Consider the following 24,845-nt stretch of genomic DNA (forward strand, 5'->3'; position numbering starts at 1 on the left):
CCCTCCTCACCAAACACACTCCCCCCAACACACACACACCCCGCCGAGACATTTTCTTATAGCTGTCATTTCAAGGTACTTTTAGAACCAAACCCTCAAAGACATTTAGACTTGGTGCCTGATAACTTGATTACCTTCAGAGTCCGCGGTAAAGAGCACATCAGGCTGCAGGCTTAACTGACTGGGCCGATCCTGGCACCGAGCCCAAGGGCTGTTAGGAAACTGCTCTAAGCCCTGATTCCGACTGTTAGTTACATCTCTGAAAGGAGTTCTAGAGGTGTGGGCAATGACGCGCTGGCCCTGAGAATCCTCAGTGAAAAGCTGACTCCAGGAGTCCCTGTCATTCTTTTCACTGTCCCAGGAAAAGACAGGAACAGCACAGGAGCTTTGTTTCACTGTGTCTGTGTTTTCTCCACTCCAGGGATCCCTGTACGTTTGAAAGAGGATAGGGGCCTGCCTATTTTCTTTGGCAGACACCTTTTCCAGGTTAGTCTTGTCCAAGGGCTGATGGCCCCTGCCCCCAGGTGGTTTACTGCGTCGCTCCATACCCTGACAGTTATTTTTTTTAGATCCATGAAGCCATTCCCTCTTCTGGGAAGAATCCTTTTCTCCCTCCTTTTGGTCCAGCAAGCAAGAACTTTCCGAGTCCTGGGTGAAGGAACAAGCCAGTGAGTCTTGACTCTCTCCAGCACAGACTAAGGTGTCAGGCTGGTTTAACAAAGGCATCACAGTCAAGAATGGGGATCCCACTCTGTGCTGGCCAGAAGCCTGGAGGGACGGAGGAGAAAGCCCAGCTTCCCGGATGTCCGCAGGGGTTGAAGTGGCTAAAGGGGGTGCCATGCAATCATCCCCCCAGCCCTGGATCAGATGGTCTAGCTGGGTTGCCTCTTTCTTAGACTCTCTGTTGGTCTGACTTTGTATACGAGATGAAACACTCCTCTGATCACCACCATTTGTCTTTCCTAGTAAAACAGACATGAACAAATATTATTCTGCAGGAAAACTGCCTGAGCAGGATTTAGCTGGCTCTTCCTGAAATCTATTACCATCACTACCGAGTGCGCGGGGCTCAGACTCCTCACAGACCTTTGTAGCTGGTAGTCCTGCTTTCACTGTTCTGTCCTGAACAAGTCCTGCTTTCGATCTAGTCTCTCCTGAACGATCTTGCTAAAACACACATTTTACATTCCCCATCGCCAATATATGAATGCCTCCCACGACCTACCTACGAAAGTCAAACATGACATATAATGAGACCACAGCCTACTTTTCCAGCTGGCTTTTCCTATGTGCGTTTTGTTTAACATATGGCACATCAGTTTTGCTTTTGTCTTTTATTAAATGTGCTTTCTGCTAAATAGTGATCCTTGCCAAATACTACTCCTGGATATTATCCTTTGAGAAACATGCTCAACACAATTTTGTAAGGCCTCAAAGATCACATTAACCATCCAATTCTGAGAAACCTTCTGGTGACAGAGTGAAGAATGCAGGTTCCCCACTCCCAAACATTTTGTGGTAAAGAGAGTGAAGACGCAATTCGATGCTAAGTCAACCAATAGGAAGGACAATAATAAACAACTACTAGTGTCCAGCCTGTCCATTTTCTCAGGCATAGAATGGACCCTGTTCGGCCATGGAATTCCCACTCCCCTCCAAATTATACCAAGATTAATTACAAGCAAACCTGAATTACTGATTTTCCTCTTTGTAAATTCTCTAAGAATTACATTGCAGAAACTGTATTTTATGAGAGTTCTCAATTTTGCCTAAGAATTCAATATAGATTGTAGAGTAGACTAGAATTTTGAAATATACTGTAGAATATACCAAAACTTTTCATTTGAAGTAGAATTTTGAAATGGAAAGTTTAAAAAAAAAAAAAATCTGTCCTTGCTAGTTAAAGCAAAAGGGTGTTTAAGTGTTTGTTTGGGTTGGGGAGAGTGCATTGTGAAGGCTTATGTAAAGCAATCCTGGGAGTCACACCGGAGTCAGAGCTCCCCGCCCAATGCCCTCCAGCTGGCAGGAACCCAGCTCCGGAAGCCCCGCCTGCTCTGAGGCAGCTGGTCCCCTGAAATAGGACATGCAAGCCAAACTTTCTAAGAAAAAAACATCGTTGAACCTTGACTAATTTGAAAAATTTCATACAGAAATATCAATTCTCAATTAATCTTACACAGATTACTCATTGTCACCAATCCAAAACATGTACCTAACTAATGGCAGGTCAGCTCCCCCACCTCCCAAGTATACCTTTCCTCAATGTTCTGGCAGGGAATACAAATATTTAATAGTAGACTGAGCAAAACTGAACGAGGAAAGTATGTTTGTAAAAGCATGTATATATTGCTCTTCAAAAGGTGATGATTTCTTGTGTTTTATAACCTCTTCTAATAGGTGAGCTAAGTTTAACACAATGCACTGGTGTCACCACTTCTAAATGTTCCAGCATGGAAAAATGAACGCACTCCTTTTTGCTCCCTGGGTGCTCCCAGACAGGTCACCATACCTGGCTGCAAGGTGAAGAAGGAAACAATGCTGGTCTGCCGAACGCCCGCAGGTGGAGGTTTTTGAGGGAAAGAGAGCTTAGCCTTTCTCTCTCCAGGAAAGAGTGTTAGCATTTTGGTGCTTGACTTGATTAAATGTGTCTGAAAATGGGGAGAAAAAGAATAATAGGACCTGTTAATAACAAAACAGCTGCCAGATAGGAGAAACTCAGTACATCCCAGTGGCGTTCTTGGAGCCATGCTGGACCCTGTGGGCTCCGCTCAGATCCTATATTCCAGGTAGTTTCTGCTGTGCATCATCGTCCACCATTTCCTGCCATACTGATGGTGTGTGCTTTTCCCAGGGATCACACATTCCAACCATACAGCCCAATCTTTCTGCTTCTCCATGGAAAGCAGGCTAACTAAACAAACAGGCTTTGTTGAAGGGATTCTGGGGATGACACTCTCCTTTATAGTTAATTAATGGTTCTACAGCAGTTGATGCATTTTGATAGTTTTCAAATAGGCACTTAGTGGTTAAGAGCATGACTCCTGAGTCACACAGCTTGGGTTCAAATCAATCCCAATTCTGCCACTGCCACTTAGTAGCTGTGTGACCCTCTTCAAGTTGCTTAATCTCATGTGAGAAATGGGGACAATAACAGTACCTGTACCATAGGGCAGTTAGGAGGATTTGGCGAATTAATTCACAGAAGAGTCTTCCTGGCACAGAAACAGCGTTCAATAGTAGGTGGCTGTCATTAGGAGGAAGAGCAGTGACACAGCATCGGTCTTACTCTTTTCATCTCAGGCCCCTTTATACTTTAGAGTAGGAACTGGAAATGGGCCAAGAGGTTTTGGAAGTGTCCACTTTTATAAGCTCATCATTATTTAGTGTGATTTGTTTTTGTTTCTATTTGTTTGTTATGGGATGCCTGAGAAGTAGAGAAAATGGGGTTATATTCAATTCAATTTGGCTGTGAAAGCCAAAGAAGAAATGGGATTTGCCAGTATTCATGCAGCAAGTTGGAAGTAGGCCTGAAACCTGAACCCAAAATCTAGCCCAAAGTTGATGTCATTTCATTTTTACATTTAGAAACTAAAATGTACTTAGGTGATTAAAAGAAGAAATCCTGGATATAGAATTCCTACTTTGACTTGTAGTACTGGTACAGAACTTCCCCTTCCACCATACAAAACTAGAAAAGTGGATAAGATACACGAAACAACTAATTTTAGACAGTGGATAAGAGACAGTGCAGGGCTGATCCCTGAAAATGATTTTTGAGAAGGCAGGCAAATGAGGTGAGGCCCGTGGTCACCCTAGCTTTCCACTTGGCAGCTCTTGCCAGACTGCAATGCATACAGATTGCCCAGGCAGAGCACCACCAGTCTTGATGAATTGAGTAAACTGATACTGGAATTTGAGGAAGCTGAGGTGGCTGGAATTTGCAGCACAGAGAACTACATCCAGAAATCTACACAGAGATCCCTTCAGTCTGTTACTGAATACTAACATACACGTGTGTTAGGTGATACCCCACGGGGCCAAAGAAATGCCAGGAACTGTAAACTGAACAATTCCCATGCTCACACAGGGCTGGGATAGTTCTAACCATAGAGGGACCTTGACTACCAGGGGCATTCAACAGAGTTCTCAGAAGGATCATGCCTTAGAGCAGGGGTGTCAAAACTGCGGCCTGCGGGCGGTCCGCAATCCATTGTTAATTGGCCCGCAGCAAATTCCAAAAATATATTTAGTTTACTTAAATAAACCAGGTGAGGCAATACATACTTCATCTCGAGTGAGTCGCCCCGACTATTTGTGTATTTTACCGCATATGGCCCTTGGTAAAAAACGTTGAAAAAAGTTTTTTGGACACCCCTGCCTTAGAGCTAAACTAGCCTTAAAGCAAAACCTATTCCAAATCCATCTTAACAAAGCTTAAAAGTAAGCATTTAAAGTAGCAAGCGGATTAGCCAAGAAACTTACCTACCTAAACAAATTTCAGTATTCTTTAAAGACAACAAAATCCAGATACCCAACAATGTAGGACTCAAGATGCTAGCATGCAGTAAAAAATTACTAGATATGTGAAGAAGCAGAAAAATATCCATAATTTGGGGATAGAGAGGGAATCAATAGAAACAGACCCGGAAATGTCAGGGATGACAGAATTAGCAGACAAAACCTTAAAAGTTACTATAAATATGCTCAAGAATTTAAAGGAATATATGAAAATGAGAGAAACAAAAGATATGAAAAATTTACTATATGGCTTAACAACAGAGACCACAGAAGAAAATAACAGTGAACCTGCAGACAGCAATATTAACTATTCAAAATGAAGCAAAAAGTGAAAAAGAAAAAAAGTTTTAATGATCTGTAGGATGTCAAGCATACATATAATTAATTAGAGTTCCATAAAACAAGGTGGAAGAGGGCAGAAAATATATTTGAAGAAATTCTGGCTAAAAATTTTGCAAATTTCATGAAAACTACAAATAACTGTAACAGCCCATCAAAGATGACCAATACAACATCTCCCATTTCACATGCTCTTCTAATATAGCATGCCACTCCTCCCATCGAGTGGTGAGATCCATATTCCCTCACTTGGGAAAAACTCTGTCAACACCAGACCAATAAAGTATTATATTAGGTTGATGCAAAAATAATTGCAGTTTTTGCAATTACGTTTAAACTTTTGAACCGCAATTGTTTGCACCCACCTAATAGAAGTAACACTACATGATTTCCAAAACTAGGTCATAAAAACACCTCACTCTTAGGACCTGGCCACCACGCTATGAGAAAGCCGAAGCAGGCTCATGACTACATTTTAGGAGACACATCCTAGATACGTGAAATAATGTGAGTTAGTATGCTGACAAGTATTTGAACACCTATACTCTTAAGTACTAGGAATACAGTGATCAGCAAAACATACTGTTTCTGCCCTAGTAAAGCTTATAGCTTAAGGGAAAAAACAGACAAGCTAATAATAAATACCATGTTTCCCCAAAAATAAGACCTAGCCAGACCATCAGCTCTAACGCGTCTTTTGGAGCAAAAATTAATATAAGACCCGGTCTCATATTAAAATAAGACTGGGTCTTGTATAATATAATATGAGACCGGGTCTTACGTTAATTTTTGCTCCAAAAGGTGCATTAGAGCTGATAGTCCGGCTAGGTCTTACTTTCGGGGAAACACGGTAGTATTTAAATTACTACAAGTACACTAAGTCCCATATAGAAGACTAACAGATTATCAGATAACAGTAAGACCTCAATTAGCAAAACACTCGTCGGCCATACTTAGTAGTAGAAGAACATTCCTTCCTGAGGTCAGAGTGATGTCATGAGTGATGTTGCCTCAGTTCCCTCAGCGGAATGTTAAGGCAGAGTGACAACAAGTCATCTGGAATGGAGAGGGGTCCAGGTAAAGTCGTTGAGCAGATTATCCCTACTTCAAAATAAAGGCAGCTCCCGTGTGTACATCACACAGTATGAGAAAGCCTATACAGGCTTAGGGTTCCTCCAGGACCAAACCCCTTGGTGAGCCATAGCGAGGGATTAACAATTCTTACTCATAAGAAGGCCCTGAAGAATCGAACTTCAAGGAACACACTCCCTCCAAACCAAAGAATCTCTAGTCCTTTGGTATATCACATTCATTGTGCCATCAAGTTTTCTTCTTTCAGAGCGGTGGAAGGAAAAACCGACGTGCTACAGCTATGGAGCTCCTGCTGTTCTTGTTATCACAAGCAGCCTTTGTGTTGTCCTCCTACAAAGTGATGCTTTTTTTGGGAGGGCGGGGGGCGGAGGGGGGGGGGCTGCAAATCATTCCAAAAGTGTGACCCTATTTTACACTTCACGACTCAAAGCAGATCTGGGGTTATATACTTCACCCCTCTTACTATTAGAAAATGTTTTCATTCTTCACAGCATTTAAATTCAGTGTAGCCCTCATTCTATCTTTATCCCTTCTGATAATTTATCTGTAAATTGGTCTTAAAGTTCTGCTTTCAAACCAATTTAATTCCTTTTTTAAAGGATTCGTATGGCCTTCAGTGCAAATCTAGGACATAATTCGATCCAACTTCCTTTTTTCATAATGGTCACCGTGGTCTTAAATATATGAAGTCTCACTCTCCGTATAAACTGACATGGCTTTAAAATACACAACTATCTGTATTTCATTCTTTTTGCCCTGCTACCTCCTCCTTTATGCTTTGCAGGGCCCATTCGCATCTCCTCCCACTTCTAGAGTCACTGAGAGCACCATCGCCAAGTCCCCCCTTCTCCTTAGTCTCATATTGTTTCCCCAAAAATAAGACCTAGCCGGACCATCAGCTCTAATGCGCCTTTTGGAGAAAAAATTAATGTAAGACCCAATCTGATATTATATAAGACCCAGTCTTATATTAAAATTAAGACCGGATATAACATAATATAATATATATAATACTGGGTCTTATATTAATTTTTGCTCCAAAAGACGCATTAGAGCTGACTGTCCAGCTAGGTCTTATTTTCGGAGTAACACGGTAGAATCTGCCCTTGGCTGATTTTAATCTGTATCTCTTCACTGTAATAAACTGTAACCATGAGTATAATAGCTTTCAGTGAGTGCTGAGTCCTTCCACCAAATTATCAAACCTGAGAGTGGTCGTGGGGCCCTCATCTTGGTGTCAGAAATGCGGGTGGTTTTAGGGACCCCCTTACTTCCCCTCCGTCTCACAAACGCCCCTGTGCCACTGTTCATACTGTTCCTCACATGCTCACTCCACCGCCACTGCTTTCCAACAAACTCCAACCACTGCTGGAAGGTCTGCCTCAAACGCCACCGCGTCCCAAAGCCTTCCTTTTTATTTTCACAGCTTTGACATGTAATTCACATAAAATTCACCCATTTAAGTGTACAGTTGTTTTTTGAGCATATTGAGTTGTGTAAACATCACCACAATCTAATTTTAGAACATTTTTCATTACTCCCAAAAGAAACCCTGTACCCACTGCAGTCATTCCCCATCCCCCCTACCCCAGCCCCAGGAAACCATTGATTTACTTTCTATCTCTATAGATTTGTCTATTCTAGACCTTTCATATATCACACAATGTCTGGTCTTTTGTGACTGGCTTCTTTCACTGAGCATGTCTTGGAGGCTCATCCAAGTTGCAGTATGTATATAAGTACTTCGTTCCGTTTTTTAATTCCCTTTTTATTGACAAATAATATTCCATTGTATAGATATATCATTTTATCTATTCATTCCTCCGTTGATGGACATTTGGGTTGCTTCTACTGTCAAACTGTTTTCCAAAGTGCCTACACTATTTTATGTATGCACCAGCAACGTATGAGGGTTCCAATTTCTCCACATGCTTGCCAAAACTTGATATTATCTGTCTTTTTGATTATAGCCATCCTAGTGGATGTGAAGGGGTATCTCATTGTGATTTTGATTTGCATTTCCCTAGTGACTAATGATGTTGAGTATATATTTTCATGTGTGTATCTAAACAGAGCTGTAACAAGAGATTGGAATAATAATTTTAAAACTTCCCTCAAAGAAAAGCCCCCTTGTGCCACCTGGAGAGTCTGGGGATTTTCAAAACCAGCAAGTCTAGGATACTTTCTATTTAATAGGCCTTCCTTTAGCTTTTCTCTCTCCTCTGGCATTTCGCCTAAGCCAGCAAAAAGAAACTAGGCAGCACCTTCCACACTGCCTGGAATCTCCTTAGCTACGTCACCCAATTCCCTTCTACCTTCCACTTTACTACGGCCAACTTTTGTGTTGCTAAAATTTCTGTCATTACATAATAAGGATCCCATTTTGTCTACTTTAAAACCCTCACCCATGGACTCCTCAAAGGCCATTGCACTTCTCAAAATAGTTTCGTAAAAGCTCTTCAAGCTTCAGCTAGCACCCTCTTCAAAGACCTTCCATCTGCCACCCATTGCCCCATTCCAAAGCCACTCCCACATTTTAGGTTTTTGTTAGGCAACACTCCACTTCCAGAACCAAAATCTGTATTAACTTCTATTGCTGCATTAACAAATTGCCCCAAAACTTACCAACTTCAAACAACAAACATTGTCTCACAACCTCTGCTCATCAGGAATTTGGGAGCTGCCCAGCTTGGTGGTTCTGGCTCCCAAGCTCATTAGGCTGCATTCAGGGTATCAACCAGGGTTACCGTATCCACTTTCAAGGTGGCTTGCTCACGCTGTTGGCAAAGGCCTAGGTTCCTCACAACGTGAATCTCTCCACAGAACTGCTTGACTGTCTCATAACGTGAGGCTGGCTGCCCTCAAAGAGTGAGGCTGTAGCTGCAGTGTTGTTTGTGACCTGGCCTTGGAATTCTGACACTTCCATCCCATTCTCTTCAGTAGTCACCAAGTACCGCCCACACTCATGGGGAGGAGAATTAGGCTCCATTGTTTAAAGGGAGGAGGATGAAAAGAATTTGTGGATATATTTTAAACCCTCCGCCCATGATCAGATATAATTTCTTCCTCTAAACCCTTAAAAAAATTTTCTTATGCCCCTAAGGCGCTTACGGTCTGCCTGACAGTTACTTGTGTACCTATCGTATTCCCTGCTGCCAGGGTTGTCATCAGCTTACTCACTTTTTTACCATCTGAGGACATCTTATACATTTAAAAAAACAAACACACACACATTGGACCAAGAGTCAGAATCGAGCCTTATAGCTGCACTTAACTCGGATATGATCTCAAGTACGTCTCTAGCTAAACTTTTTTCATCTGTAAAACGGGGATACTCACAGCTCCCTCACAAAGTTATTAAAAATTGAAATAATACATGTAAAAAGTTTTACAAACCACAAGCCACTACATAAAGATCACAATAAACATTTGTTAAGTACATTTATAGACTTTTGGCAGTCTTACAGTACAGACCCTAATATTACTGCTACCACAGACTTCAGTAGTTAGTTTGAGCCTTTTCCGGGTCAGTAAAAATGAACTTTTCTAGCCTATTTTTGTTTTTTCTACTATCATTTCAGTAAGTATCAGGGAGGAGGTTTTATGAAGTACATGCTTTAACTGCCATTTTACCAGAGGTCTCCAGTCCACCTTTGCTCTAAAAAGCTCAAAGTCCTCCCACTTATCCTCTCATCAAAGTAAGGAGAGAATAAGCAACTATAATCCTATCTAACAGGTTCTGAAAGCAAAGCTCAGGTAGATTAGTTCATTCACTCATTTGCTCATTTAATAAATATTTACTGAGTACCTACTATGTGTCAGATGCTGTTTGAAGAACTACCTAATGGAACTTTCATTCTAGTAGGTGGAGCAAGACAATAAATGAACAATACATAGTACAGTTAACCTTTGAACAACACAGATGCGGATTTTTTTCAATAAATATAGTTGACCCTTCATATCCGTGGGTTTCACATCCATGGATTCAACCAACTACGGATGGAATTTTCTATCTGTGGTGGGGAATCCATGGATGCAGAGGGACGACTATGCATTGCTCTATGCCATTTTACGTAAGGTCTCAAGTACCTCAGATTTTGGTATCCAAGAGGGGTCCTGGAACAAATCCCCCACAGATACGGAGGGCCGACTGTAGTTAAGTTTTTGAGGAGTCAGAAGTTATACGCGGACTTTCAAATGTATGCCAGGTCGGCGTTCCTAACCCTCGTGTTGTTCTAGGCTCAATTGTATCTAGTACTCATATGTCTGACGGTGAAAAGTATGGAGAAAAATAAGGCAAGACTAAAGTAGTTAGGGAGTAGAGGAGTAGCGGGTAGGGAAAGGCCATTTGATGGTTAAGAAAAGGACTGCCTGACAAGTTGACATTGAAACAGATGAAGAAGCGGAGCCATGTGGCATTCTAATCCCTGTGCACTGCAGGCAGAGGTGCACCCAAGTCCCAAGCACGGTGTCCTTGGCTTTGAGGACCAGCAAGAAGCCTAGTGTGACTGGAAAAAGTGAGGCACAGAAAAGAGTAGATGAGGCCGAAAAGGCGTGAGAGAGCATGCATGGCCTCGAGAGCCTTAAGAAGGTTTGTTTTTACTGCAAGACAGGAAACCACTAGATGGTTTTAAATTTCAGGGTGTGCAAAGGATCACTCTGGTTCAGGTGGCAGTGGTAGAAATAGAAAATGATGAGGTTCTAAGGGAGAATCCAGAGGATTTGCTGATGGACTGAATGTTAGTAAAGTTGCTAAATGTCAAGAGTGGCATTTAGTGTTTTACCAAGGCTGCCCCGAAACCACTCATGACTCAGCCAAGATTTCTGATATGTTTGCATTTCTGTCTCCCTCTTAGTTAGGCCCACTTCTCCTTCTCTGCTACACATTTAAAGGGTAAGGAACTAAACTGCATTATAGATGAAGAAGAGAAACTATTTTTTGTTACAGTGACATTTTAAATATAAAACATCTAAGAGACGGCAAATACACAAATCACATACTAAATCTTTTTACCTCTTTAATGTGTAAGAAAACATGTTAGAAATGTCTCTCAATGTTTTCAAATAAAGACATGCAAAGTTAAAATACAAAATTTGAAAACTATGTAAATTAAAATTAAAATTTTAAAAATCCTGTATGTCTCCCATGTAAAGTTCTCCACTATATAGTGAAAGCTGAACAGCAGAACAGTATGTTTGATACAATCTCATCTGTGGGGGAAATACACACACAAGCATGCGCGTATTTATTTATAGTTACAGAAAATGTCTCAAAGGATACCAAATTGTTAATAGGAGCTACTGCCAGGGAGGCCTTTGCTTTTACTTAACACAATCCTATACTATTTGATTTTTTAAAAAAAATACGTATTACTCTCATAAAATAGACCGAAATGCAAACAAATACAATGTCCTCCATACCAAGGCCTAGGTAATGAGTGCAAGTCTGCCATGCTTCTGCAGGTAGTCAGCCCAGAAGAGAAGCAAACTTTCTCCAAACATAGGCCTCTATCTTCTGGCCAGACAACAAACCACCCCCCATTCTCCTCAAAATAGCAGACAGCTCTGTTTAGGGATAAGTGGGAAGAAGCATGTTTTCGAAAACACTGGCCAGTAGTTACTGCCTATCCAAATGTGTCTACTTGATAGCTACTTTAGGAAGAGGCAGATTTCTACATCCTGTAACAGGGAACCTTCAGTACTTCGCTGTGGGCTGGAAGTCTTAAAGTACGAGGAACAGAAATTCGTGGGGGGACCAAATTTTAAACAAGAACTTTTGGGAATAAAGTAACGAGAAGGAGAAATGGTGTCAGTGACTGTGGTCATAAGGTTCAGGCCTCCAGAAATCCTAGAGGCCTAGAGATCCTGGAGAGAAGATTCACACCACACACTAGATCAGCAGAATAAATGTTTTCATTTACGATGATGAAACAAAAAGGAGTGATTTGTGGTGTCCATGTATAGACATAGAGACAAGTATTGGCTCTCAGCTTCCCTATGGATTATTTTCTTTCTCTCCTGAACTCTTCCTAACTCTCTTCCATTTCTCTCCTCTTTCCAAATTAAACTGGTATTCAGGTTTCCCACTCATCACATGCCATTCAGGAATGTATTCTAGGGGCGGCCGGTTAGCTCAGTTGGTTAGAGAGCAGTGCTCTTAACAACAAGGTTGCCGGTTCGATCCTCACATGGGTCACTGTGAGCTGCGCCCTCCACAACAAGACTGATACAACCACTTGACTTGGAGCTGATGGGTCCTGGAAAAATACAAATAAATGTTTTTAAAAAAAAAGAACGTATTCTAATAGTACAAAAGACTCCTAATTCAAGGAGTAATAAATACCCATCGCACATTTTGATCTTTTTTTTTAAAATGAATATATGTATTTCCCTAACACCCATAAATTAGCCTTTTCCTCTATATTTGGGGGGGGGGGGAGTCACAATTCTATCTGTGCTGTAATATATGCTACAACTCATAAAAATATGCTACAACTCATACTTTTTTGCATACTAATTCACAAACTAAAGAACAAAAAAGGTTACCAAGGAAGCAAGACAACTTTAAATCGCTGAGTTAACAAGCTTAGTCAACACAAAACACAAAGGTTGACACAAGATCTTCTCTCAGGAATTCCTGCATTGTAGAAAATGTTTCAGATTCACGAAGTGACGCTAATTTTAACAACTGAATAGAAGGGAGAGACTACTGTATTTACTAAACAAAGCTGTGTTTCATATTCTTAATTTTAAAAATAGATACATTTTTGACTCAGTGATTCAACTTCTAGTAATTCATCCTATAGACACATTTGTGTATGTGCAAAATGATGTGTGTATAAATTCTTTATTACAGAAGTGTTTTTAATAGCAAAAGTTTGGAGATAATCTTTTATCAACAAAGGACTGGTAAAAATGTAAATAAATAAATATGGACTGCTTTGGACTGAACTGTATCCTCCTAAAATTCATATGTTGAAGCCCCAACCCCTAAAAGGCACGATCTGCCATGTATGCCCTTTCACCTTTCAGACCTCACCTCCTCTTCTCTGCCTCACTCTGCTCCAGCCATACTAGCCTTCTTGCTGGCCTTCAAGCCAAGCACACACATCTATCTGTCTACAGACATATCCCGGAGATATCGCAGGTTTGGATTGACAAGGAGAAAATTCTGAGATGTCCTAAATTAAATCACATTTGGCCAGAGGGTGGAAGGAAGACACAAGAAGAAGTTAATCAGTTAACAACTGCAGGGCAAAAACAAACAAGACTACTTACATTCCTGTGTATGTTGGAACTTTGAATTAACTTCCAGGTGGCTTTTACCCACAGACAGAGAATAGCCAGGCGCCACTGAACCCCAGAAGCCTCTGCTTCTTGTTTACACATGAACTTGTTAACCTCTCTGACCTCCAATATCACATTTCCCTTGAAACCACTCATCTGTGCATATTTTCTTCCTTGTAAGAGCACTTAGCCTTTGTAGCAGTTGGAACTGGGCTTGAACCCCTGCTTATCTGGGTAAATTTCTTAATCTAAGCCTCAATTTTTTCATCTGTAAAACAGATAATGGCAGTATTTACTTCATTGAATTTTTGTACCTACCACTGATAAGGCACGTAATATCCCAGCAAAGTGCATCTCCTTTCTTCCCCCTAAGACTGTAAGCAACTTTACAGCAAGAATCCTGCCTTTAGTGTGTTTTGAGCCTCCGTTTTCATGTATAAAATGGGTATCATTTTCTACCATATAGAGTTGTACCAAACAAGATACCATATCTGAAATACTTAGCACAATGCTCAGCATAAAATGCTCAATAAACAACAACGATTATCTCCTTCTTTTGTTCCTTTGTAATGACTAACAGAGTATCTTGTATATGTGACAAATTTCCCCTTCCTAGTCAGGGCACCTGGGTTAGTTACTTAATCTGTTTCCTCATTCCCATAAGGGTCATGATATATATAATACATATTAAGGATTTAATACAGTATCTGGCACCCAGTGGATGCTCAATAAATATTAGGCCAGCTCCCCTTCCCGTCTCTTTTATTTCCCCCCCTAAAGTTCCTGGTTCTGGCAGGTAGACGGCCTGCAACCTGGCGCCCCGCAGCATGAGAATGTCCCAAATTTGCATATGCTCCCCTTCCCAATACTTCAGCTCTTCTCCTGACGCCTCTCAGGGAATCGGAGTTCCTGAGGAGTCTGCTCCATCAAACTCCATGGAGCAAATTTTCTCTCCGCCTCTCCGCCACACTTTGCTGTCCCAGTCTCTCCATATCCGTCCCCAGCCTTCCTTCCGCCTCGTTTTCTCTCCAGCCTCTTTCCCCAAACCCCATTTTTCACCCTTCGTCAGGCTCCACTCCCTCTCGCCTCTGAATTCCCAAAGCTGTTGCTTTCTCGGTCCCCGACTTTACCTTCATTACCTTCGGGTCCCCTAAACTCCCTTCTCACGCCTCCAGATCTCCAAGCCTTCCCCCAACACCCTCTCGTGCCCCAACGTCCCACCTGCACTTTCCTCCTCTTCAGCGCCGCCGCGTCCAGCCACACGCCGCAGGCCTCCTCCTCCTCGGGGCCTCGGCGCCTCATGGCCGCTCAGGAGGCCGAGCCAACCGGACACTGGGCTGAGGACACGAACACCTCAAGGAATGGCCGTATCCACCTCTGCCGACGTTCGAATCTCGCGCCAACGCTGTGGGGGGAGTCACGTCACGGCCGCCCCAACGCAGGTGCCGCCCCCAGCGTCCGCTCCAGCTGGGCAAAAGCTCCGCCCCTTTCCCCAAGACCGCCCCTTTCCCCAAGACCGCCCCTTTCCCCAAGACCGCCCGGACGCCTTTAAAGAGGACCCCAAACTGATCTTGTGCAGCGTGGAGTTCCTTTCCTTTTACGAAGGTCGTCACGTTCTTTCTGATCTCATTCAGGTGTTGTATTCCGGAAAATATGTTGTGTGACCATGTTCGCGACATTGACCAAGAAACGTGCATTTTCTTTTTGTTGAGTTGGTTGCGCTTTCTTACTGTAAATATAATAACTACACCGGGCTCAGGATTTTCCTGGTCTCATCTCTGAATCCTCACAATAACCCAAAAGGAAGGGTGGAGCCGAGGTTCCGCCCGACTCCAAAGCTAGGGTACTCAACACTACCCTAAATGGTTAATGTACCCTCGAGTTTATGAATTACTTTTGTAATTCAAAAACAGACAATCTAAGCTGAACTAAAACCGCATGGGAGAGGATTTAGAAAATGTTAAAATGAAAGCTAAAAATTTGGAGTCAAGAACTAGTTTTCAGTCCTGCCTTCATGGCTTGGCTGTGTGACCTTGGATTTTAAAAGATCAAGTGAGGTAAGGTTTGTGAAAGTACTTTGGAAATTCTGAAAGCCTCTCAGAAATGCAAAAAGGATGGCATCGCACCTGTCTTTCTATTCCTAACCACAATCTCCATAGAGGTTATATATATATATATATATATACACATATATATGTGTGTGTGTGTGTGTGTATATATATATATATATATATATATATATATTTATATATATATATATAAATAAATGTGTATGTATATTTCTTACGCATTTGGGAGTTTTTCTTATCTGTACTTACTAATTTTCTTTCATTGTACATACATTACTTGTGTACTCTGAAAAAAAGCAATATTACAAAAGCTAGCATAACAATAGTTAACATACAATATTCCTTGATTGAAAGAAAGACCAAAAAAATGAAATGTTTGTCAAATAATAAAATGTATTATGTATATATTTTAAAACATTGTTAAGTTCTAAAATTTATTTAGTAATAAAATTGCTCCCACTCCTTTGCCAAAAAAAATTCATACATATAGTGTGTAAGGCCCCAATGTCACCTCAGGCAAATATAAAACAAGAACTGCCCCCCTCTTTCCTGTGCCAATCCCAGGAGCCCCAGCTTCCCCCCTACCCCACTCCCAAAACCACTGCCCACACTGTGAGCAGGCACATAGGTCTCCCTGGGACAGGAGACAAAACACAAAGGGGCAGCTGTTACCACAGTGACTTTATTGCATCCAGGCCATATCACAGTCCAGACCACCCCGAGGCTCCAGCCCCAATGAACTCCTCCCATACCTCTTTGCCAGGTCTTTCCCTCTGCCTGCAATGCCTTTCCTCTTCTCCAGCAGCAAACTCCTATTTACCCTCCCCAACTCAAGACCCTGAGGGTCCTAGGCAACACTGATTATTCCCTCCTCAGGACTTCCCCTGACAGTTCATTCCATTCAAGCCTTTGATGCTGCATTGATCCACAGGGCCCACCCAGTCGGTGGCCTGTCTCTGCAAAGAGGCCCAGGAAATGATAAATGCATAACTGAATAGTGAACAAGGAAACCAGGAGAGAGACTGGGACTGGGATGTGTGGAACATAGAGGCCAGAGCTAGGAGGGTTGGCCTCACTATCTGAGACTGTGACTGAAGGGGTACAGGGCACTAGATGGGATCCATTTTCACCTGGCACAATCTTTACCTTTGGGGACACTCTGGAGCTCCAAAACTCCAGGCTGGGGTTCAAACAATGGTAAGATCCAGCACACATTTTGGCCCTGCCCCTCCTCTATCCACCAATGAAATCTGAGCAGAGGGTGGTTGCTGAGGCTCCCTCTGTTTCTCAGCTCAAATCTGACTCTGGCCTAAATTCCACCTTCACCCCCTCCCGGATAATCTGGAAGCCCCAAACCAGGGTCCTGGCTCCAGCTGATGCCCCCAACCTCACCCCTAGTGAGAGGCAATGTGGAGAAGCAAACCAGGATGGCTCACATCTTTATCTCTTTCCCTCTCCCAGGGCAGGGAGCTAGGGCATGCCCAGAAGAGGACGCCTGCACTTCCCAGCCAATCCCGAAATCCAAGGTCTAGCCAGTACCACCCCTGGCAGCTGAGACGTGCACAGAATCACCGCAAGCCAGACACAAACAACTTTACCAGGCCTTGTTCCCACCTAGAGCCAAGCGCAGACCCCCAGCGAGCTCCCACTCTCCCTGCCTCCCTCCCAACAGCTGCCTTCCTTCACTGGGTCTTCCGATTGAGTTTACGCTGTACCAGCTGGCTCAGGAGGAATGCCGTGAGGACACTGCTGCCCACAGTGAGCAGGAAGAGGCCGGCAAAGTTGTGGGGCCAGCGGGTGTGCAGTGGCTCATAGATGGGCCGCCGGGCCTCATAATCCAATGCCACAGCCTCCAGCTGAGCCAGCGTGCACAGCACCAAGAAGACATGGAAGACCTGGTGGCCCTGCCCAAACATGTGGCAGCTGCCAGGGAACCAGCGCTCAGGCATGAAGGCTGAGAAAAAAGCTGCAGCCAGCAGGAAGAAGACCACCTGGCACTTGTGGTAGAGAAGAGCAGGGTCGTCCATGGCAGGGCTGGGGGACACCAGGATGCGGTGTGCCACAGGGCTGATGTCCAGTGCATAGGCCAGCGCTGAGGGCACCTCCTGGCAAGTGCGGCCCAGCAGGCCGGGCCTCTGGATGTACTTGCTGTAGCAGGAGCCAGTGCAGGACAGCCAAGCGAGAAAGGCAGCGGTGGGCAGGAAAATGGTCTGCACCTGGGCGTGCCAGGCAGGCTCAATGGCATAGTAGAAATGCGCCAGGGCACTGCCAAACTGGTACACGGCCACGCCGACGTAGTCCAGGAAGAAGAAGCTGTAGTGCCAGAACTCGGACTTGGCCTGCAGGAGGTGAGCCAAGGCACTGAGGGAGAGGTAGGTGAAGGAGGCGAGGACAATAATGAAGAGTGGCAGGGCGTGGGGGTCTCCCCGGAAGTCCACGGTCCCCACAAAGATGGCCAGCCGCAGCAACAGCAGCAGGGCAGCCAGCAGGTGGGTCCAGACGTTCACCACCTCGTTGTGCCGCTGGAACAGCGTGCGGAAGTAGAAACGCCAGGTCTGATGCAGCGGCCGGTAGCCCACATAGATGTACGGCTTCCAGAAGAGGGGCGGCACCTTGGCTCGCTCTACCGTAAAGACAGGCTCTGGGGGCACCGATGGCTGAGGCTCCTGGTGGAACTGCCGCAAACTGGGCAGAAGGTGGCTGAGCTTCTGGGCCACCATGGTGGCCATGTCTGTGGGCCGGACAGGGAGCTGCGAAAGGGGCCAGAGCAAAGTCAAGGGCTGGTACCCTCACGCCCTCACCCCTATGCCTAATTCTAACTTACTCCCTCTTCCCCACCCCCTTGTCTCTGAGTTTTAGAGAAGAGGAGAGCTCAGCTCTGACATGTGATTGTCCTACTCCCTAATGTATCCCAAGTGCCTAGAACACTCCCTGGCACATAGTAAGTGCTCCATAAATGTTGGAGCAATGCATTAATTAATGAGGCTCACTACCTCAGCCATTCTTTTCCAGCCCAGGCTCCACACAGCAGCCCCCATTGTTTTCTCCTGTGTTGATGTTGCCATCAGTGTTCACCTGGTAGTGACAATGACCTTGATAACAGACCTGCTGCCTCTACCTGTAGTCCCTCAGTCTCCCACTGACCCTTGTTACCCTACATGATCTGGTCCCTGCTACATTTTCCAGCCTTATTGCTCAACCGCAATGTACTCAAATCCAGCCACAGCCTCACCAACCGCCTGGGCCTGTTGTTTCATATAACTATAGCTTTGCATAAGCTGTTCCCTCTACCTGAGACATTTTCCTCATCTTGTCTAGCTGGCAAACTCCTATTCATCCCTCAAAACCCATTTCTTCTGTGATACTTTCCCTGGCCCACTGAACCTCCAATGGTCACCTTCCTACTTGAGTTCCTACCATCAGTACCACCCTTGTCTACAGCGTTGTCTTCCCAACTCAGAACCTCAGGGAGCCAGAATGGCCTCTGAAAGCATCTCATGCAGCTCCTTTGTTTTACACAGAGGAAACAAGTGCCCAGACAGGAAGGCCTTTCCCAGAGTTGCCCAGTCCAGCAAGGCTTCCATCCCACCAAGAGGACAAAGACCAGGGAAGAATGACATGCAACGATGGCCTAGTTACTGGGTCCCTGTGATCCATTAAGTCCAATCCAATGTTCCCTATCCCACTCTTAGAACTTCCCGAGGCATAAGCGCATATGAAAGGCTCTGAGAAGTCCTGCAACAAAGAAGCCTGCTTCACTTTGTTATTGACCCTATATTTGCTAAGCTTACGTGACCAAGGATTCCTTTCCCACTAATAATTGTATTACAAAGCCAGCTGACATGTAGTAAGTGTTGACTCTTTACAACCTTGTTACTGTTCATTCACATAAGTAGCCTGTGAAGTAGGTATTAATATACGCGTTTTGTTGTTGAGGACGGTGAAGTTCAGAGTGACGAGGAGCTCCTTACCCAAGATCACACAGACACACACACAGAGGTGGAGCCAGGGTTTGGACTCAGCTCTCTGACACTTCTAGCCACTTGCTGCTGCCCTGCCTCCTATCACACAGAACTACTTTGGAAAATACTGGTCTGAAGCAGGCAACCAAGTCCTTTCCTGTAAATGATTCCCTTAGGCTTCTAGCAACTGACTCACATCCAGGGACCCCAGTCTCCCCGCCTTTACCAGCTAGCTCCTCGCTCTGCACCATTTACCTCCTCAGCTGGGTGACAGCTCATTCACAGCCTTCCCCCTCTCTCAGGCACAGTGGGCCTTAAACACAGAACCCAGAGGCCACATACTGGGATGACAGAGGTCCTGCCACCCTATTTCCTTCAGACCAGAGCCAGAGGCCCCATTTCATCTTAGGTCTATTTTCATAACTAGTTCCCATCTCCTGACTCCATGGAAAGGGGCTCTGGATCCAGGGGGAAAAGAACAGGGACAGGGGACCAGCATGAGCCGGAAGGATGAGTGTGGATATCCAGAGGCCACCAGGCTGCCAGGACCTGCCTATTTCAGACATCCCAGCCCAGCCCAGTACAGCTCCATGACCCCCTTGCACTGCTTACCTAGGGGTTTCTCTAAAGCTTGGGGGCTGATGACTTCTGCTGTGGGACTGGCAAATTTGCCAGATGCCAAACATTGGAGGGCACTTCCACAGGTGAGGGTCACTAGGGGTGGGGCTTGCAGGGACTGGGAGTGTCTTATGTGATGTCACTAGAGGGTGGAGCTAAAGACAGCCTCCACTCTTCTCCCACATTGGTCAAATTGTGACTCCCACATCGGGCAAATCCAGGCTAAACTCTACCTTTCTAGCCAGACCTCAGCTGCAGAAGGAAACTCACCACTAACCTGTGCATGAAACATCAGGCAAACTGAAGGCTGGCTGAAAAGTTGTAACTTACCCAAGACCACGCAGCAAAACGGGCAAAGCTGGACTGAGACCAGGTGTCCAGGGCCTGAATATTAGGCAAACTCGACTGGCTTCTGTCCCCTATTCAGTGGAAATCAGAATAGAAGGAAGTTAGGAATAAAAAAGAAAGCAGATACTGTAAAGGCTCATGATGGAGACAGATTTCAGATTCAGACAAACCAAGTCTGACTCCTGATTCCACAATATACCAGCTGTGCGACCTTAAGACAAGTGACTTACTTTCTCTGATCCTAAGTTCTCTCATGAGAATTATAATATTAACTACCTCATATATTGTTGGAAAAATTAATTAGAATAAAGCTTTAGTACAGTTTAGGGACTCGATAGATGATTGCTTATTATTATTATTCATTATTAATAGTAGTAGTAATTAATTATTAGTAGTACTAGTAGTAGTATTTGAAATATCCCCAGCCCAGAAGATTTGCTTGGGATTCTCTAAAAACCAGTCCTCTTTTAGCTCTCAATGGCTGGTTCCACTGGCTTTGGAGCCTTTAGAAAGTTAACTGTGTCTCTTTAAATATTTACTTTGTCCTAAGGGTGCATTTAGGGACCAGGGAAATTTGGCTGGAGTTTGAACTTCTGGGGACACTGACCTTATTAAATAATTAAATTGTTTCTGCAAAGGCCATTCAGAGTTACCCCTCAGGATTCACAGAGCCCTGATCTGCACTCACCCACAGACCCAAGAGGTGGTTGGGAAGTGAAACCCCCAGGGAAAGGGCCATAAGCCCAGCAGCCCCATCCTGGTGGCACCGAGCCAGGATGGGGGTGGGGGGAGGAAAGGGGTAGACAGTGCTAGCAGGTAATCCCAAAGGCATGCTGCAGGTTTGGGAGGCTTCCGGTCCAGTTGGCTGAGCCTCAGAATTAAGCAGGCGGGAGTTCCTGTCAATCCTAGCAGCTCCTTCCTCTTCTCCCTTCCCAGCTCCCCAACCCTCCTAATTCACATTCCCCTTTTCTAAACTCATGGTCAACCTCGTGAGGAGGTTGCTCCTCAACCAAGGCTTGCCACCCTCAGTTCCTCCTGGTTCCCCGCTCCCCCTGCCCCCATACACACTGTCAAAGAATCCCCTAAGATGTCTGTGGGCAAAACAGAGGACCAGGTTGTAGGGATGGGCTGGTAAACGGGCTGTGGAGTGGGAGAGCGCCGGGTTATACCCATCCCACAAATTGTACTCAGTGCCTGCTATATGCCAGCCACACTGGAACACTACAGGGGCTGGGGCACCTGGTGAATGATGCGGACAGGCTCCCTGCCCTGACAAACAACCCAAACAAACCAAGTGTCCAGTGACCTAGGAAAATCCAGTCCAGAGAGAAGCCACCCAGGTGGTGACCGTGGAAAACTGGAGAGAGCTGCTGCCCCAAGGACGGGTGTCTACCACTCACCTCCGGCAGACTATTTCAAAAGAAGCCAGATCCCCATTTTTATGTGAGGATGGGATTTGAAGTCTGGAACTTACCAGCTATGTGACTGCCAAGGTCCCTTAATCTCTCTGAGCTATTTCCTCATTTATAACCAGAGGATAATAATAGCTACCTGAAGGGATCTTGCAAAAGCAAAAGTCGTGGATGCTCCGACACAGCTTTGGCTCCACTATTTTTGTGGGGTTCTAGTCCTGGCTCAGTCACTCAATCCCTGTGTGACCTTGAATGAGTCCCTTCCCCTCTTGGCCCTGTTTTTCCAAGTGTTAAGGAGAGTGAATTCACCAGTGACTTCAAAGGGTCCTTGAGGCCCAGAGACATTCCAACATTTGTTTTAGGCCTACTATGTGCCAGAGCTGGAGCTTTGCAGTAAACAAAGCAGTTAAAACACCACCCTTATAGAATTGCCTGGCTCATTAATAGTTAAGGGTAACACCTAAGGGTATTAATACTCTGACCTCTTGGAGCTTAATAGCCTAACTACATAACAACTAACTATTATAAATATTATTTGGTTATAATTCCACTTCTTGTTTTGCCTCTTTCCTGGTATGCAAAATACACTTGGCCCTTGAACAACAAGGGTTTGAACTGCATGGGTCCATTTATATGCAGATTTTTTCAATGAACATGTACAGTAATGTAAATGTATTTTCCTTATGATTTCCTTAATAATTTTACTTTTCTCTAGCTTATATTATTGTGAGAATATAGTATGTAATACATATAACATACAAAATATGTGTTAATCAACTATTTCTGTCACCAGTAAAGCTTCCGGCCAAGAGTAGGCAATAAGTAGTTAATTTTTTCGGGAGTCAAAAGTTTATAAGAGGATTTCTGACTGGCGCAGGGGAGGGGACAGTACCCCCTAACCCCCTGTTTTTCAAGGGTCAACTGTATTCATTGCTGCTTTTCTGGGCTCGGATTGTTCAGCATACTCCCTTAAAGACAACTTTGTCTTGCCATGGAAAGCAAAGTCTAACCTCATTAAATCAGAATAAGACCAAGGCCAGACCTGCATTAACACTGGGGCTGTCAGAGGTAAACCCCCCTGAGGGGCCCTGACCAGGACAACACAGTATGGCAGAGCCTGAGACATTAACAAGATTAGACACTAACATTAATAATTTACAGTAGCTTGCTGTTTACAAAGAACTTTCACGCACATTTCATCTCTCCCTCACTGCAACCCTTTGAACCTGCATCTAAGCTGGTGTCACAGCTTCAGAGGCAGGATGGCAGAGCACAGCACGTCTGTCTGACTCCAAAACCAATGCTCTTGCCCTTCATCCACTGTGGTCAACTCCCACGCACACAGAGGGTGGTCACATTTTATACAAGCAAAGTTCTCATCCCTGGCTGGCTTCCCAATCTTGCAGCAACTGGGTCACCTCCCTAAATGCAAACCAGTTTCTCAACTCAGCCCAATATGTTTAAAGAAAATGTCCTTCCATGTCTTTCAAAACTGAACAGAAACCATTTTTGTTTTTTCGTAACTGCACTTGGGGACTCCATTTGTACTGAAAAGTGTGATCAGAATGAAATCAGCAACTCTTAAAGGAATTCTTCCATGGAGCTCAGACTCACAAACACTCTGAGGACAGGGAAGAACCTGGAGAAGGAAAGCAGGCCTGGAGAGATTCTGTAAGCAGGCTGCAGTCACCCAGCACGGAGGACAGGAAAGGGACCTGAGATTCACCACTGACCAGCCAGAGCCCGTCTGGGCTGCGGAACTGAGGCCGGAGACGGACAGCCTATCACCAAGCTGCCCGGAGGTGGCACAAGCCCCATGACAGGAACCTGGGTCCCTCTCAGATAAGATCCTGGGCCGTCCACCCAGGTGCAACCAGGCTCTGAGAATCCATCAAACTCTCAAACTCCCCAACCTTGGCCTGACCTGGCCGCTCACTCCACCCGGGCCGGCAGGAGCTGTCCCAGGGAAATCTGTGGGTCCTCAGAGCCTTCAGGTGAGAGGCAAGTGCTGAGGGCAGTGTGGGGGTCCATCTTCCCCTTCCCTCACTGAGTGAGGGGAACCCCCATGCCCTCCTGACAGCCAGGGAGGCCTCCCCATCACAAGGGGCCTAGGCTCCTGGGGAGCTGGAGCCCCTCTCGGTCCCCATCAGTGCTATTCCCACTGTTCCTGGTTTCCCAACAGGGACCCCTCACATTTCCCAGTTCCAGGTGCTCACTCCCCGTTTTGCCCCTAGACTCTCCCTAGGCTTTTCCGCCAGTGGAAGCAGCGAGCTCCCTGCCAATTCTCCTCCAGGGTATCAAGGCCCTCCCGGGCCAGCTCTCCCCTCAGCCCACAGCCTCCCAGATGTGCTCCACCTCCAGCTCTGACTCCCCTTCTCCTCCCGCCTCCTCCCACTCGTCCCTGAGATGCTTTCCCTACCGCTCCGCTTCTCCTTCCTGCTCCCACTTCCTCAGGGGTGGTCCTCCCTCCAGCTGATTTCCCCTGGAGTCGGGAGATGCCCCCGCTCCAGCAGCGCGGTCCTGCCTGTGTCCTCCCTCCCCACGGGACCCTCCCCACACTCTCACACTCACACAGAGCTCGGGGCTGCCCGCAGCCCCCCGCGCCCCGCCGCGCCGCGTGGGAGCAGCCCCTCCGCACGCTGCCCGCCCTTCCCACTCCCTCCGAGTCGGGTACCTGCGGCTGGCGGCTGGCGGGTCGGAGCTGGGAGAGGAGGGCCTGCAAGTCCCGGCAGCAAGCGCGCAGATAAAGGGGCGGCGGGGGAGCGGTCCCGCCCGGAGCCGGGGGAGGGCCAGGAGGCGGCTGGCGGCTGGCGGCTGGCGGCGAGCGGGGGCAGCTCGGGGACTCCCGGCCCGGCCTCCGCCCGCCAGGCCGAGGCGATCGCCCGCGCCCACCTCGCCGGCTTCGACGTTGTGCAAACAGCCTCCTTCCCTCCGTGTCCAAGTGTTGCACGCGGAGGAGAGACAGAGTCTTGGGAGTTCTGTGGTCCCTACGCAGATGGGGAAACGGAGGCCAGAAAGCAGAAGTGGTTTTCCAAGTCCCAGGGCTTGGCAGGGCACTGCGAAGGCTCCAGCTCAGTGGTTCCCACTTCCGGAGACTTTAGGGCCTTGTTGACTTGATGGGGAAGGAACAAGTTGTATCAGGAGCAGGACAAGTTTCCCAGCTAGAGCGTGTGACAGCCCGAAGCCACTTAAACCCACAC

The 24,845-nt window shown here is 45.6% G+C and overlaps 2 protein-coding genes across 4 annotated transcripts; both read right to left on the reverse strand.

Annotated features, from left to right (window-relative positions):
- Positions 1-35: 35 nt before the first annotated feature.
- AUNIP (aurora kinase A and ninein interacting protein) lies at positions 36-14,651 on the reverse strand. The gene is made up of 3 exons (XM_088790569.1): positions 14,458-14,651; positions 2,510-2,648; positions 36-962 (listed from the first exon to the last, which is right to left on the reverse strand). Exons 1-3 carry the CDS (start codon positions 14,536-14,538, stop codon positions 106-108), a joined length of 1,077 nt encoding a protein of 358 aa, XP_088646695.1. The 5' UTR covers positions 14,539-14,651; the 3' UTR covers positions 36-105.
- A 1,316-nt stretch (positions 14,652-15,967) lies between these two features.
- On the reverse strand, positions 15,968-24,628 carry PAQR7 (progestin and adipoQ receptor family member 7). 3 transcript variants are annotated; one of them, XM_088790578.1, is made up of 3 exons: positions 24,320-24,628; positions 20,216-20,304; positions 15,968-18,055 (listed from the first exon to the last, which is right to left on the reverse strand). In XM_088790578.1, the coding sequence occupies exon 3, from the start codon at positions 18,032-18,034 to the stop codon at positions 16,988-16,990; it is 1,047 nt and encodes a 348-aa protein (XP_088646704.1). In that variant the 5' UTR covers positions 18,035-18,055; positions 20,216-20,304; positions 24,320-24,628; the 3' UTR covers positions 15,968-16,987. The 3 variants fall into 3 exon arrangements, with proteins under 3 accessions (XP_088646704.1, XP_088646702.1, XP_088646703.1); XM_088790576.1 differs by lacking the exon at positions 24,320-24,628 and adding an exon at positions 24,217-24,237; XM_088790577.1 differs by lacking the exon at positions 24,320-24,628 and adding an exon at positions 24,065-24,083.
- Between the last annotated feature and the right edge of the window lie 217 nt (positions 24,629-24,845).

The sequence above is a fragment of the Rhinolophus sinicus genome, chromosome 14 (assembly GCF_057876585.1).
Source record: "Rhinolophus sinicus isolate RSI-liver-muscle chromosome 14, RSI-T2T, whole genome shotgun sequence".
Taxonomy (NCBI): domain Eukaryota; kingdom Metazoa; phylum Chordata; class Mammalia; order Chiroptera; family Rhinolophidae; genus Rhinolophus; species Rhinolophus sinicus.